We start from the raw sequence: 14,079 nt of genomic DNA, 5'->3' as shown, positions 1-14,079 counted from the left end.
TCATCTTGTTACCAGCCTTGACAGCGTCGCAACTGTGCAAGACGCAGTCACAACTCTTTACAGATGTGTAGTTGAAATCAAAATGAAGGGTTGTGGTCCGAGCAAGGGCGCCGGAAGTAGGGGGCTAGGAAGTGGGGAAGGGTCTCCCACTTGGCAACCTTGACCCAATTTGTCATCATGGCTAGTGTGATCCCATCGCAATATGGTCTCTAGTTTAGACATATCTTTAATCTGTGTTTTTGTGAAATATCGGATAATTTGAAGTTATTTAAATGGAACCATCTGAGAGGTTTGGAGGGGGACTTATGGGCTCAAAAACTGCTGGAAACAACTGGTTTTATCTGTAACAATGTGTTTGTTTTATATGATTATTGTGTTTGTATTTGTGTTTTTTTATGTGAAATCCTAACCAGGGAAGTAACTATTACATAAATGTGGAGTAAAAAGAACAATATTTCCTGCTAAAATTGAGTGGAGAAGAAGTATAAAGTGGCATAAAAAGGAAATATTTATATAACTTCAAAATTGTGCTTTAGTACAGTACTTGCTTAAATTTACTTAGTAACTTTCCCGTACTGCCTGTATGACCATGCCCTTGTTATATGTACCAATATTGGTTGTTAACCCTGCAGTTGCAGCCTGGTGACGGTAAATAACCCACTTTAGGCTGGGAGTGTTGCCTCCCACATAGCAAGCATGTTGTTGTGGTGTCCTCTTCAAGTCTATTTATTGTACACCTTTGATATTTTAACTTTATGGTCAAACAGGCACCAACACACTTCACACTCATTGCCAGTTATATGCTGCAATGCAAAGCAGGTGTGGAAATGGAGCTGCTACTGTATACACACTCGCTTATTTAGAGGGAAGTATGCAAATAGAAGAGGGAGGATCTGCCTGTGCTGCAGGAGAATAGTTGTGTGTGTGATACTGTGGTGTGAGGCAAATGAGTAAAAACACAAAAGCACGGTTTAGCGCTAAACATGGATAATTTTTATTTAGCTAGTGAGTTACCTAGAGGAGAAAACTGTCACATCCTTGCAGTTGATGTCTTGCCGTTTTGGGGGAATCCCAGTCGAGCCGAGCCAGATGGGGCAGATGTGGGGATTCTCCCAAAAGTGCTTAAGAGTTGTTGAGGACAGACAGTCTGATTGAGCCTGAGGTACGGTAGAGTACATCAACATCAGAGCAAAGACAGTCACCCACAGGACCCAAGGAGGCCACCGCTAGTTCAGCAGGTTTCTCCTCAGACAAATGCACTTCAGAATGACAGAATCACAAGAAAGAAAAAAAAACAAAGATGTGCACTGGCCGGTGCTTCACCAGCCTGCTGCATAATTGTAATCTTTTGGTACACAGAAACAGATGCAGAAAGGAAGGGAACAGGTAAAGGGGGAGGATACATCCTATGATTGGCATGATTGTGGCTGTTTCCCAATTATTTCATCCCACCTGTCAATCATCCAAACCTCAGTCTGAGGAGGATCAGACGGCTGAATACAGATTCAAGTAAAAGATTAATTCATACATCTTTAATTCTCCTCAGGAGCTGATGAAGCTCGCCAATATCCCAAACATTTGAGGCATTAAAAAAATTACAAATAAGCCTGGTGAAATCTTCTGACTACTTTACGGTTAGTCAGTTAGTTGCTCACAAACAAAATCAAAGAAGAAGAACACAGAGTTAGAGAGTTAAGGGTAATGGTAGGAGGACTGAAAGTGCTTTAAAGACAGTTTTCAAAGTGGGTTACGTTCTTTTTCTCGTGAGACAGGAACACGGGGTTTGATGCACCAGTCAACGGATACAGATGAGTCCATCTATTATCATGTTCAAGTGTTCAGATACATTGTCGTCTTCAGCGGAAAGATTTGTGAAAGCCTTTCCTCCTTGTGGTTAGGCAAATTTTATTATTTAAGGTCCTACGTCATTAGTGTTGCAGTTCTAGCGGAGAGAGCTTGCTTGAAGGTTACTGTTTATTTCTATTGCGCTCCTGGTGAGAGAGGGAGAAAAAAAACAGAAAGAGATAATCAGTGGATGGTATCAGAACAAGAGCAAACAAGGGACACAAACAAACAGCAGCTAAAAGTGCAACATCAGAGCTGCTCCCTTAGTCTTTCACTGACGGGATAAATGTCAAATGTTGAAGGAAAATCCAAGTTGATGACACTTCTTAGGCGTCTGCTAATAGATAGTTCTATGCTGTCAGATACAGATCTATTTAATGTCTGAGGTGAAATTGGGAATAAATCAGCAAGGAAGTCTGGGACCACTGACAAAATGTGACATCCTTAGAAGATGTGACACTTGATATTTGAGGTCCTGAAGGTATTATATAGTAAGAGATACTGCTGTGTCAGAGATGATCAAAAGCCATTTATGAAGGCGATCGATATTGATCTAACTTCTTAGAATAGATTTATCGAATGAACGCCTGTATCGTGTGCATCTGCACTTGTACCACTCGGCAAATCTCATTAATTACTTAGGATTTATTGAATGTTTCTATTTTGAGTACATTGAAATTTGATCTTTGAATTATACATGGAAGATATTAATTGTAGGAAATAGTTGCAGTGTAGTGTGCTGCTGCTGAAAGTGAACTTAAAAATAAAAATTATTCCATCAATTCGGACTCTTTGAGAACAGTTGTCTCTTCAGAAGCCTAAAACCAAATGAAATTTTTATGTCATGTCATGTTTTGTGTGTCCATTTTGTGCAGTCTAACTTCCTGTTATCTATGGAAAGAACAGGTTCCTAAAACCAAATGATGTTTTGCATATTGTCTTGAACATAACTTGATTAAAGACATCACAAACAGGCTCCTTAGACGAAAACAACCTCTAAGATGACAACCACATATCTTATTTTTAGTCTTAGTTCTCACTGTTGATATACTGAGTTTTACATTTTACTGGCAGAAAAACTAATCAATCATTGAAGTAAGGATGCCTTTACTTTCTCTGTTTAGTGTTAAAATAAGTGAGAAAAGAAGTTTAGTAGGCCTCAGGTGTGTACTAACTAAAAATGTTCGGATGCGTTTACACTGCAGCCGTTACGCTATGCTTGTGGTTATGCCGGTGTTATGCTGAAGTCTGTTCCCCGGTCGAATAGTGTTGCCTCCTGTTAAAATGATAGCGACCCCGCGGTAGTTAGGGAGAAACAAATGTCAACAGGAAACAGTACTAGGCACGACATCGGTCTTGCGGATAAACTCAACAAAACATAAGTAATTACAACACAACTCAAATATCAAATATTCAAGGGTGTGTGGATTACAATAAAAGAGAAATACAGTGTCCTCTTTGAGGAGTGGGTGTCCATGTCACTGGTCTGGGAAAAGCCCTGTGAGACCAGTGTAACTCTATCCCCAGAATGGTCGCTCACACTGGGCTGTGGCTCTGGGGAGAGCAAACTGGTATTCACAACACAGCATGAGCTTCCTTATTACTGTAACTCCAGTAAGGAAGGAGCTAACCTCTAATCGCCAAATTAGTTATGCTAATAAAATCCTGCAACAACATTTAGATCCAAAGTTATCTTTTAAAAAACACTTTGGGAAGGTGTTAATAGAGCAGGTGGCTGCGCTGGTTTGACACCTCTCAAAGTTCGGGAAGGACAGGCCAAACAATAGAGAACAATTAACCTTGTCAGGCGAAGGAGGGCGAGGCCTCGGCTGGGCCGATGCTGTCATGTAGGAGGTCAGGGCTACAAAAGCAGCGCGGCGCAACGCCTGCACAACGCAGGATGAAACAGGCTTTCTACTGACAGGTTGTTTTCAGAAGGCTGAAAACATTGACTTGAAATATTTATGAGAAAGTAACCCGGCGCATATTAACAAGGTCAGCAGAGAGGAGTCAATACAGCATCAATGGAGCACCAGCAGTGGGGGGGGGGAGTGGGAGGAAAAGAGGGAGCGGGTCACGGGGGGTTTTCTAAAACGCAATTAGATTAGCATACTGGTGAATCTAAGAATGGATGCAGCAGAACGGTAGCGGTGATAACATGTTATTCTCTCCTTGGATGCTGTTTTTCCACAGCAGCAGCATCCCACCGAGTTTTTACCACTTAGACTAACATTTTTGGTACACCACTGTTATTACCACGGCAACATATTTTAGTTTCCCCCTCGGAGGGCGCACCGTGTGAGCCTTTCAGAACAAATGAAATAATGCATTTTTATCATGGGAAACATTTCTTTTAAAATCAACCGTTTAGAACATCTGAGGCAAACTGTACCAACTCGGAGGCACGTTGCAGCCAGTTTGCAGGCCGAGGGGCTTATGTTGTTAAAGACTAGTAAAGCATGAGGAGCCTGTGGAGGGCAGAGAGGCTCGGCGTTCAAAGGGAGATCAGAGCCTACGTCTGCCTTTGTCTGAGAGAAGGAATGCCAGGAATGCGGGCTATTTCGGGAAACCTCTATGCATCTCACTCCACTTGGGCATATCATCACACATCTCAGAGGCACAAGATGGCCGATGAGGAATCAGGGTTTCCTGAACCTGCCTGTGAGTAATGGTGGCATGTCAATCTGCTGACAGGCCTCTGGGAACTTCCATTTACACCACACTGTTCATTCAGCCACAGGATGTTACAACCTCTGGCTAAGAGCAGGTGGAACAAGATCAGCTGATTACAGTCTGCAGCCTGTAGCAGTGACTCAGGGAAAGTTACCTCCATTTAAAATAACTAAACTGAACAGCATACAAACAAGCTATTTACAGGGCTATTTATATGTATGTTTATCTCACCTTCCTCAGAGCCTCCTCCTCTTCCTGACGTTTCTCGTAATGTGCAAAGTCATCAAAGATTGAGGTGGTATGCTTGTAAGTGGCGATAATTTTAAGCACTTGTTTGGCCTTCTCCAGAGGTACTTCCTGAGTGTCCCTGGAGTTGGTCACTGGCTTGTTGTCATTGTTCTCCAGCCGGATGTGTCGCAGCTGGTTGTTGGGCACGTCTTTGATGAATGCCCACTTCACCTCAAACTTGCCCTTCCACTTGTCCTGAGACCAGACGCCTGCATAGGCATTGTAGTCCACCGGTGAGCGCATCTCAGCCACGCCGCAGAAGTGCCCGCTGCCGTTGACGCTGAACAACAGGTACAGGGGCCCCTTGTTGCCCAGTGAGCGGTAGGCGCCGTCCAGACGCTTGTTGCCGTGTTCTGTGCTGCACCAGATAGAGTACTTGATTGAGCGGTGGATGTCGTCTTCGGAATAGCTCTTGATGATGAAAACACGTCCGTTTTTCAAGTTCCAGTCAAAGTCTTTGGGGTTGTAGTTGTTGAGGGCGCGGAGTTTCTCCAGCACGGGATGCACTTCGCCAGAGCAAGGGGAGGCACTCAGTGGGACTCCCCCACCCAGACCGAAGCCCTCGCCCCGGTTCCTGGGAGCCACCCAGCGGTTGGGGGGTGGACCAGGCTGCTGGGGTTGTTGCTGATGCTGATGAAGGGGCTGTGGGGGGCCAGGCTGAGAGGAGAGGTGCAGGTGCTGAGGGCCAGGGGGCATAGGCTGGGGGTGTTGGGGGGACTGGAGAGAATGGAGATGGTAGGTCTGGTGTTGGTGTTGGTGTTGGTGTTGGTGTTGGGGCTGGTGTTGGTGGTGTTGGTGTTGGTGTTGTTGTTGTTGGTGTTGGTGTTGGTGTTGGGGCTGGTGTTGGTGTTGGTGTTGGTGTTGGTGTTGGTGTTGGTGTTGAGGGGGCAACGGGTTCTGCAGAAGGGGCTGGGGCTGAGCTAGGAGAGGCTGCTGCACCATAGGCTGCGGGGGCATCATAGTCTGAGCTAACGGGGGCTTGTTCAGAGAGCCCTTATCATCCCAAGTACCAATGTTCATATTGTGCTTTATGGGGGGTGGGGGGATGGCGCCTCCCCCCATCCCCATGTTGGCTTTGGGTTTGACCTTGGGCTGTGGCTTGGCCGGCTTCTTGGCAATGGCTGCCCAGGAGGCAGGTTTGGGTGCGGATGAGCTGACAGACGGGGGGAGGCTATTGGCTGCCATGCTGCTCATACCTGCCGTGCCTACTAGGGGGGAGCCCACGGTTTTAGTGACAGCTGCCACCATGTCCGTACCCAGTTTTAAGCCCGTCATACCTTGCTCGATGCTGTTCAGTACCGGGACTTTACTAAGCTGGGTGTCGCTTCCAAAGCCCGCCTGTCCGTCCGTGATGGCCCGACCCAGGGAGCTGGGGGCGTACCCATAGCTGTTACTGTAGACCGAGGTCTGCGTGGTCTGACCCTGAGAGACACTGGTACCCCAGGTAGAAAAGTCTGCATTACCAGGGAAGAAATTGAAGCCGTGCTGGCCCAGGAAGGGAGGGGTGTTCCCCAGGGCACCCGGCTGGCTGAACACACCGTCAGGGATGAAGTGCGGCTCGCCATTGCTCATCTGTCCATAGGTGGTAAGGTAGGGCATAGGAGGGTCTCCTGCTGTGGACCAAGCGGCCTCTCCCAGTGAGTAAGGGAAACCAATGGATGGAGCATAGTAGCTGGGCATGTAGGGGTCAGACATTGGTGGATAGTTGTTACTCTGTGGGGAATAGGGAGACAGACGGTTAATGTACTATACATGATGACAATGCAATTAACAAATCAGCAAATAATTAAACATGATATCATATTACAGACAGTGAATATAGATTGGGAGTTAAAGGAGCATATGTCATCTTAAGAAACAAACAACATGCTCACAATGTGAGCTTGGGCTTGTTTTGTCTTTTCTTGTTTTACTGACAGTTTGATTTTAAATTGTTTTTGTTGTTATTGTTTTTGTTAGGGATGCACCGATACCGGATCGGATATCGGGCCGATACTGACTCAAATAGCTGGATCGGGAATCGATGACAATGGGATCATTCTATTCAATTCAGTTCTATGTTTACATACTAGCCTATATACATTATTAGACTGTAATTTTAATTTCTGTTTAAGTTATGACCAATTTGTTGCTGCATTAAAACGATTTACACTTGAATTGTAATTAATGTAAATAATTTCTATTCATTTTGAAGATTTTTTTTTACCAAGTTGCTGGTGTAAGATTTATTATTTTAATAATAAATAACAATTCAGTAAACATATCTATGCATTTATTTGTTACATTTTGTTTTACAAAGTTAGGAAAGTGATGTTTAAGTCAAGCCTGATGTTGCCTTACACATAAAAGAATGATCCCAGTGACCTCCACACAGTGAGGCACACATCTTATTAATTAAAGACAGGTATCGGATCGGTACTCTGTATCGGTCGATACCCAAAGCCCAGGTATCCCTATCGGTATCTGGACTGAAAAAGTCGGATCGGTGCAGTCCTAGTTTTGGTGTGGACCCCAGGAAGATTAGCGATCACTCTGTGGAAGTTAATGGAGATCCGAATAAAGAATAATAATAAAATAATGAAACTGGAGTGACTGTATTAATGTGTTTTGTGGCTGACACCTAAAATATGAAACTAATTTGTCCATAACATGAGATTATAGGCTAAATACTGGCCACAAGTACTAGGTGACATTTTAAAGTTTACTGTAGGACATTACCTGATTTGTCTGGCCGCTTAGATAAGGCTCAAAATCATCATCATTCACACCATCCTTTTGATGCATTGATCCGTTTTGCACTAAGGATGGAAAGAGAGGACATTAAACCATCATTTGACTGTACTGTATGTGAGTCACAAATATTTCCAGCTCAAGATATCATCTCATTATGCTTCCGTCATGGGTACGTATCGGTCATATGTAAAACAGGACAAGATCTCAGTGTGGTAAGTAACATTATCAAAACAAATAGGGGACAGTCAACAATGGGGACATTAATAAGCTACATGTTTAGACTACAGTTTCAAAGCACAATCACAGACAGTGTGTTCCAATCCACATACTTCATGAAGTACACTTCAATGTAGTGCACTGTGTGCACTCTGTACTTACTTGAGTAGTGCGTGAATTTCAACGGGGTAGGGTCGTCTCAAATCGAATACTCTGCGGCGCACTTACTGGAAATGACGAACGAAACATTTCACTGCAGCTCGCTACTCGCCAAAATATCTTCTTCTTCAGGGTTTTGCGGCAGCTGGCATCCTTTGTGTTGCATTGCTGCTTCCTTCAGGTTTTACTCGTCAACTACCCGCCAAAATATCTGCCTGCTTTGTTGATCAAGAATACACAGAAAACGAAAGCAAAGTGGAAATTACGTTTCCAATGTCGTCACCTACGCCTACGATGTGTCCTCCTGTCGGCTGAAAATGCACCGGTATGTTTACGTATTGTTTTATTCTGATATCTACGTAGCCCATAGATATCTATAAGGTACGTTGTTCAGCACCGCAAAAGCTCCTGCATCATCTGCCGCCATTTTCCTATGTTTGAATAGTGGTCGTGGTCCCGCCCCTTCCGCTATACGTAGCCAAGATGGCGACAATTGAGTGTGAAAAGTGTCCAGCGTTCCACACTCAACGATTTGACCGTTTTCAGTAGGGATGTCACAAGAACCGACACTTCGGTACAAAGTCAAGGCCAAAATTCTAAAAGTGACGGTACTCTTATTCTACAGTACCGAAGGTACCGTACGATGCCTGTAATGGTCATTGGTAGGGATGTGACAGTGAGGAAAATGTTCCCACCAGTTAATAAACTTGTGACAACACCGGTGTTACCGATTACACCGGACATTTTACAAGAAAAGATGACGGTCAACATGTGTAGAGCGCTGACTCTGATTTGTACCATTGGGTGGCGGTGTGTCTGGCCTCTCCGGTAGCGCTTTTGCTTCGGGGCTCCGCTGCGGGGGTCTACCTGGCGCCGCTGCTCTGTGACAGCTCTATCCACCTCACGGCGATAACCTCATTAACATTATGGTTCCCTTATAGCACTGGGATTAAATGTGAAATATTGCTGCTTATTCCTGCTTCCTACTCCTGCTACTCCGAGCTGACGGACCAGATGCGTTCACGGTCAGTTTGTAGTGTCTGTCGTCTGGCTATCGATTGATAGCATGCCGCTGATACGCCAAAATGAACAAAATGGGTCAATTATTTTATTTATTACTTAAAGGCTACATGCCTCTGTTTTTTGTAATGTCCAAATGTTGTTGAATTAAATGGGATTTATTGTTGTTGTTGTGTTTTTTTTTACCGTGGTATTGAATTTGGTATCGAGAATCGTGGAAATTCACTGGTATTGGTATCGACTACTAGATTTCTGGTACCGTGACATCCCTAGTTTTGAGTACAACATCCGGGTACTTCGAGTGCACTGCATTTTTGCCATACTTCACAGTGTGAACGCACTTATGCACTCAAAATAGTAAGTGTTAAGTACGGAAGTACGCGGATTGGAACACACTCTTAAGTATCCTGATAGCATAGTTAGCTCATTTCAAAGGGACTGTTTGTAACTTTTTAGACGTATAAATCTACCGGGTCGGTTTCCCATGCGCGCGCTCGCACATGCGTGCTCGCGTTTGGCTACGCTGTTCAGCCTCAGACTCCAACACAAACTACACGGAAGCACCAAAACCGCAAAGTTAAATCTAGTGAAGCCCGTCTAGCAAAACAGTGTTGGCGGCGGTCGTAGTACGCGGGGGGAGACCTCAGCTTTGGTCTCCAGGGCCGGAGTCTCTGCTGTACTCTGCTCCTCTGCCTGCCTGCTTGCCTTCACTCACACGATGCTCGTTCATGTCTATTTAGAGCAGGGGTGCCCAATACGTCGATCGCGATCTACCGGTCGATCGCAAAGGTAGTGTGGGTAGATCGCATGGCATTAAAAAAAAAAAAAAAAATTTAATTTTTTTTTTTTTTTTAAAAATAGACGTCAGCCAACAAATTGCAACACTGTTTCACCTGAACTCATCTGGAGTGGAGGATGATATTTTGACACTACAAGCTGACATTCAGCTTAAGTCCAGGGCTCATGGACAGTTCTGGAACTTACTCACAGAGGAAAAGTACCTCAACATGAGGAAATGTGCTACCTCCTTGACTGCATTATTCGGCTCCACTTATTTATGCGAGTCAGCCTTTTCCCACATGAAGATTATTAAGTCCAAATACCGTTCCACCTTGACTGATGATCATTTGGAAGTGTGCTTGAGGCTGGCTATCAGCAGCTATTGTCCGGACTATGCATCCCTGGCTGATTCCATTCAGTGCAAGTCATCAGAGTAAGGTAATGACACAATGTACAGAGTTATATTGTACAATATGGGTTCATGCAGTTATGCAAGGTACACCAACATATATTGTACATATAAAGAATACTCAATATATTTATGAATAAATATATGTTTTGCATTTTTATAGTAGGTAGATCATTTTGACTTGATCATTTTATAAGTAGCTCGCATGCTGAAAAAGTGTGTGCACCCCTGATTTAGAGCATGCAACGCTGACTTTCGTTGACATAACGGCCACAGGTGTCGCTGTTAACAAGCATTTCTGAAAGTTACAAACAGCCCCTTTAAACTGTATATAAGAAGATTTTAAATTTTAAAAAAAAGAGATTGCACCGCCACACTGAATTTAAAAAATTTGCTTTATGTGCACCATTTAATCACCTTACCTTTATTTCCTTGTCCTTTAGGTCTCTGAAATAAATGAGCAGCACAGGAGAGAGAGATGTTGTCAGATCACGACAGGAAACACACACACACACACACACACACAGAGAGATATAGAGAGAACAGGCTGTATCCTATATGAATAAACGATTTGTCGATTTGTAGTAACCTCAGGCTAAAAAAAGCATGAAGCCCGGATGTTAACATTTCACAGGTTGCTTCGCGTTTATTATTGACCGGATGTCTCAGTAACTAAACGGTGCCGCATTGGCAACCGGCTAGAGTCGGCCTACATTACAGCTAACAGCTACCACATCTATCAGAGACTTTTTATTATAGCCTGGCGTGGCTAAAAAAGCACATCAAACTCGGCAAAGTTTGGTGTCGCTGCTGCTGCACTGCAAACCGTTAATATCTGTCAATACACGAACCTGATCGACTGTGGTCGCAGACATCCTCCAGGAACCGAAACTGAGGGCTGTGTTTGTGTTTGTGCAGACTGTCCACGGCTTCTTCTCTCTCTTTGCTTTCCTCTCTCTCTCTTTTCTCTCCGGTGCTTTCCTGGCTCGTCTCTCGGGTCGTCCAATCACTCTGTAGCGGCTACAAGGCGGCCGTGTCTTCCTCCTCTCTCTCTCTCTCTCTCTCGACGATCCGCTTCTTCTTCTTCTTCTTCTTCTTCTTACAAACGGAGACTCTGTGTCTGTGTGTGGAGAGATAAAGCGTCAGTTAATGTGTACACACGGGTGGTGTTGGTGGTGGTGTTTTAAGCAGCAGTCAATGTGTGAAGCTGCCTGGTCCTGGTGGTGGTGGAGGTGGTGTCTTTACTGGAATATATCTCTTACCATTTTCCACAATGGCGGACAGGCTCTCTACTCCCGCTTCCGTTCCGTTCTGCTGCTCCGTGACCTTCCGCCTGTGACGCTCTGAGTCATGTTACACTGACTGACACTTCACATGACACAGTCACCGACACACAACAACAAGTTACCCTGATACTTACAGTATGTTATATCCTCTATTATATGATCTGTTCAAAGCCACCTAAAGCCTTTATACAGACCAGATATATGATATAATAAAATAACAGTCACCTCTGCATGGGGGGGAGTCTCTTTTTGTGTCAAATGGACGCCTGAATTCCCATGTGGATTAAATAAAATATAAATAATACAAAATGAAAAATGCATGAAAAATACTGTACTGAATTATAATTTTGAGTTATTTTATGCAACTTTCTAATACATTTCAGAGGGATATATTGTACTGCAAATAAAATATAAATAATACAAAATAAAAATGCATGAAAAATACTGTACTGAACTGTACTGAATTATAATTTTGAGTTATTTTCTGCAACTTTCTAATACATTTCAGAGGGATATATTGTACTGTAAATAAAATAGAAATAATACAAAATAAAAATGCATGAAAAATACTGTACTGAATTATAATTTTGAGTTATTTTCTGCAACTTTCTAGTACATTTCAGAGGGATATATTGTACTGCAAATAAAATATGAATAATACAAAATAAAAATGCATGAAAAATACTGTTCTGTACTGAAGTATAATTGTTTTAGGTATTTTATGCAACTTTCTAATACATTTCAGAGGGATATATTGTACTGTAAATAAAATATAAATAATACAAAATAAAAATGCATGAAAAATACTGTACTGTACTGAAGTATAATTGTTTTAGGTATTTTATGCAACTTTCTAATACATTTCAGAGGGATATATTGTACTGTAAATAAAATATAAATAATACAAAATTAAAATGCATGAAAAATATTGTACTGAACTGTACTGAATTATAATTTTGAGTTATTTTCTGCAACTTTCTAATACATTTCAGAGGGATATATTGTACTGCAAATAAAATATGAATAATACAAAATAAAAATGCATGAAAAATACTGTACTGAATTATAATTTTGAGTTATTTTCTGCAACTTTCTAATACATTTCAGAGGGATATATTGTACTGCAAATAAAATATGAATAATACAAAATAAAAATGCATGAAAAATACTTTACTGTACTGAAGTATAATTTTTTTAGGTATTTTATGCAACTTTCTAATACATTTCAGAGGGATATATTGTACTGCTAATAAAATATGAATAATACAAAATAAAAATGCATGAAAAATACTTTACTGTACTGAAGTATAATTTTTTTAGGTATTTTATGCAACTTTCTAATACATTTCAGAGGGATATATTGTACTACATATTTAAAAAAAAACTATAAAATATAATGTATTGTATAGATTAAATTACCCAATAATATATGAAGTACATATATTTTATATTATTTATATATTTATATTATATATATTATATATATTTATTTATATTTATATTATTTATTAAACCAGATTATGATCTTATACTGCACTAGAGCTTCTACTGTTGTGTGTTATATTCTATTTTAGCATCTATCCTAGCTTTTATTTTTAGCTTGTTTTTATTTTCTAATCTTTAATGTTTTTATGTTTTTCTAACTGTTTTAATTATGTCTTAATGTTCTTTTGCACTTTGTCGCAATGTTCTTGAATGTTTATGTAAAGCACTTTGAATTGCCCTGTTGCTGAAATGTGCTATACAAATAAAGCTGCCTTGCCTTGCCTTGCCTTGCCTTGCCTTAAATAAAATTAGCCCCACCTCAACCAACTACATATTAAAATTACCTTCATACATTAATGCATCATTATTATCAATCTAATAATAACATAACATTAATTGTACTTATACTCCACTACATTTCAGAGGGATAGATTGTACTACATAATAATCACCTTTGCATGGGGGATGTCTCTTTTTAGCTTAGCCACTATATGTCAAATGAACGCCTGAATTCCCATGTGAATCAAATAAAATATAAATAATACAAAATAAAAATGCATGTAAAATACTGTACTGTTTTTTGTGTGTGTTTTTTTATTTATTTATTTTTAATTATATTTTCTTTTTATTATCTTTATTATTATTATTATTATTATTATTATTATTATTTATTTTCTTAATTTTATTTCAATTTTGAATGTTGAAATTGTTTTCTCTAGTGTACTTAATGAGTTTGTCTATAAACTCAACTACTTAAAAAAATTGGTTTATAAACTAATTACGAACTGTAAATTGCATATATGAAAACAACCTTGAAAAAATAAAGTATATAAAACAAAAAAAAACTACTGTACTGGAGTATAATTTTGAGGTATTTTCTGCAACTTTCTAATACATTTCAGAGGGATATATTGTACTACATATTTAAAAAAAATGTAATTAAAACATTTTAACCTATAAGATATGATATATACATTAAATTACCCAATAGTACACTAACTGACACTTCACATGACACAGTCACCAACACACAACAACAAGTTTCCCCTGTGCTACTTATAGTATTATATCCTCTATTCACAGCGACCTAAAGCCTTTATACCGACGAACTATCTGATATTAAAATATAATAGTCACCTTTAGCTTAGCTACTATATGTCAAATGGGCGCCTGAATTCCCATGTG

At 40.9% G+C, this 14,079-nt stretch overlaps 1 protein-coding gene across 2 annotated transcripts; it reads right to left on the bottom strand.

The window, feature by feature from the left end:
- Positions 1-970: 970 nt before the first annotated feature.
- Positions 971-11,527, bottom strand: ythdf3 (YTH N(6)-methyladenosine RNA binding protein 3). 2 transcript variants are annotated; one of them, XM_037756394.1, is made up of 6 exons: positions 11,386-11,527; positions 10,975-11,243; positions 10,546-10,570; positions 7,525-7,604; positions 4,750-6,519; positions 971-1,991 (listed from the first exon to the last, which is right to left on the bottom strand). In XM_037756394.1, the coding sequence occupies exons 2-6, from the start codon at positions 10,996-10,998 to the stop codon at positions 1,968-1,970; spliced, it is 1,923 nt and encodes a 640-aa protein (XP_037612322.1). In that variant the 5' UTR covers positions 10,999-11,243; positions 11,386-11,527; the 3' UTR covers positions 971-1,967. The 2 variants fall into 2 exon arrangements, with proteins under 2 accessions (XP_037612322.1, XP_037612323.1); XM_037756395.1 differs by lacking the exons at positions 10,546-10,570; positions 10,975-11,243; positions 11,386-11,527 and adding an exon at positions 7,984-8,531.
- Positions 11,528-14,079: the final 2,552 nt, after the last annotated feature.

The sequence above is a fragment of the Sebastes umbrosus genome, chromosome 21, assembly GCF_015220745.1.
Source record: "Sebastes umbrosus isolate fSebUmb1 chromosome 21, fSebUmb1.pri, whole genome shotgun sequence".
Classification (NCBI taxonomy): domain Eukaryota; kingdom Metazoa; phylum Chordata; class Actinopteri; order Perciformes; family Sebastidae; genus Sebastes; species Sebastes umbrosus.
Note: the sequence above shows the minus strand (reverse complement) of the source record. Positions and strands in the feature narration are given on the sequence as shown.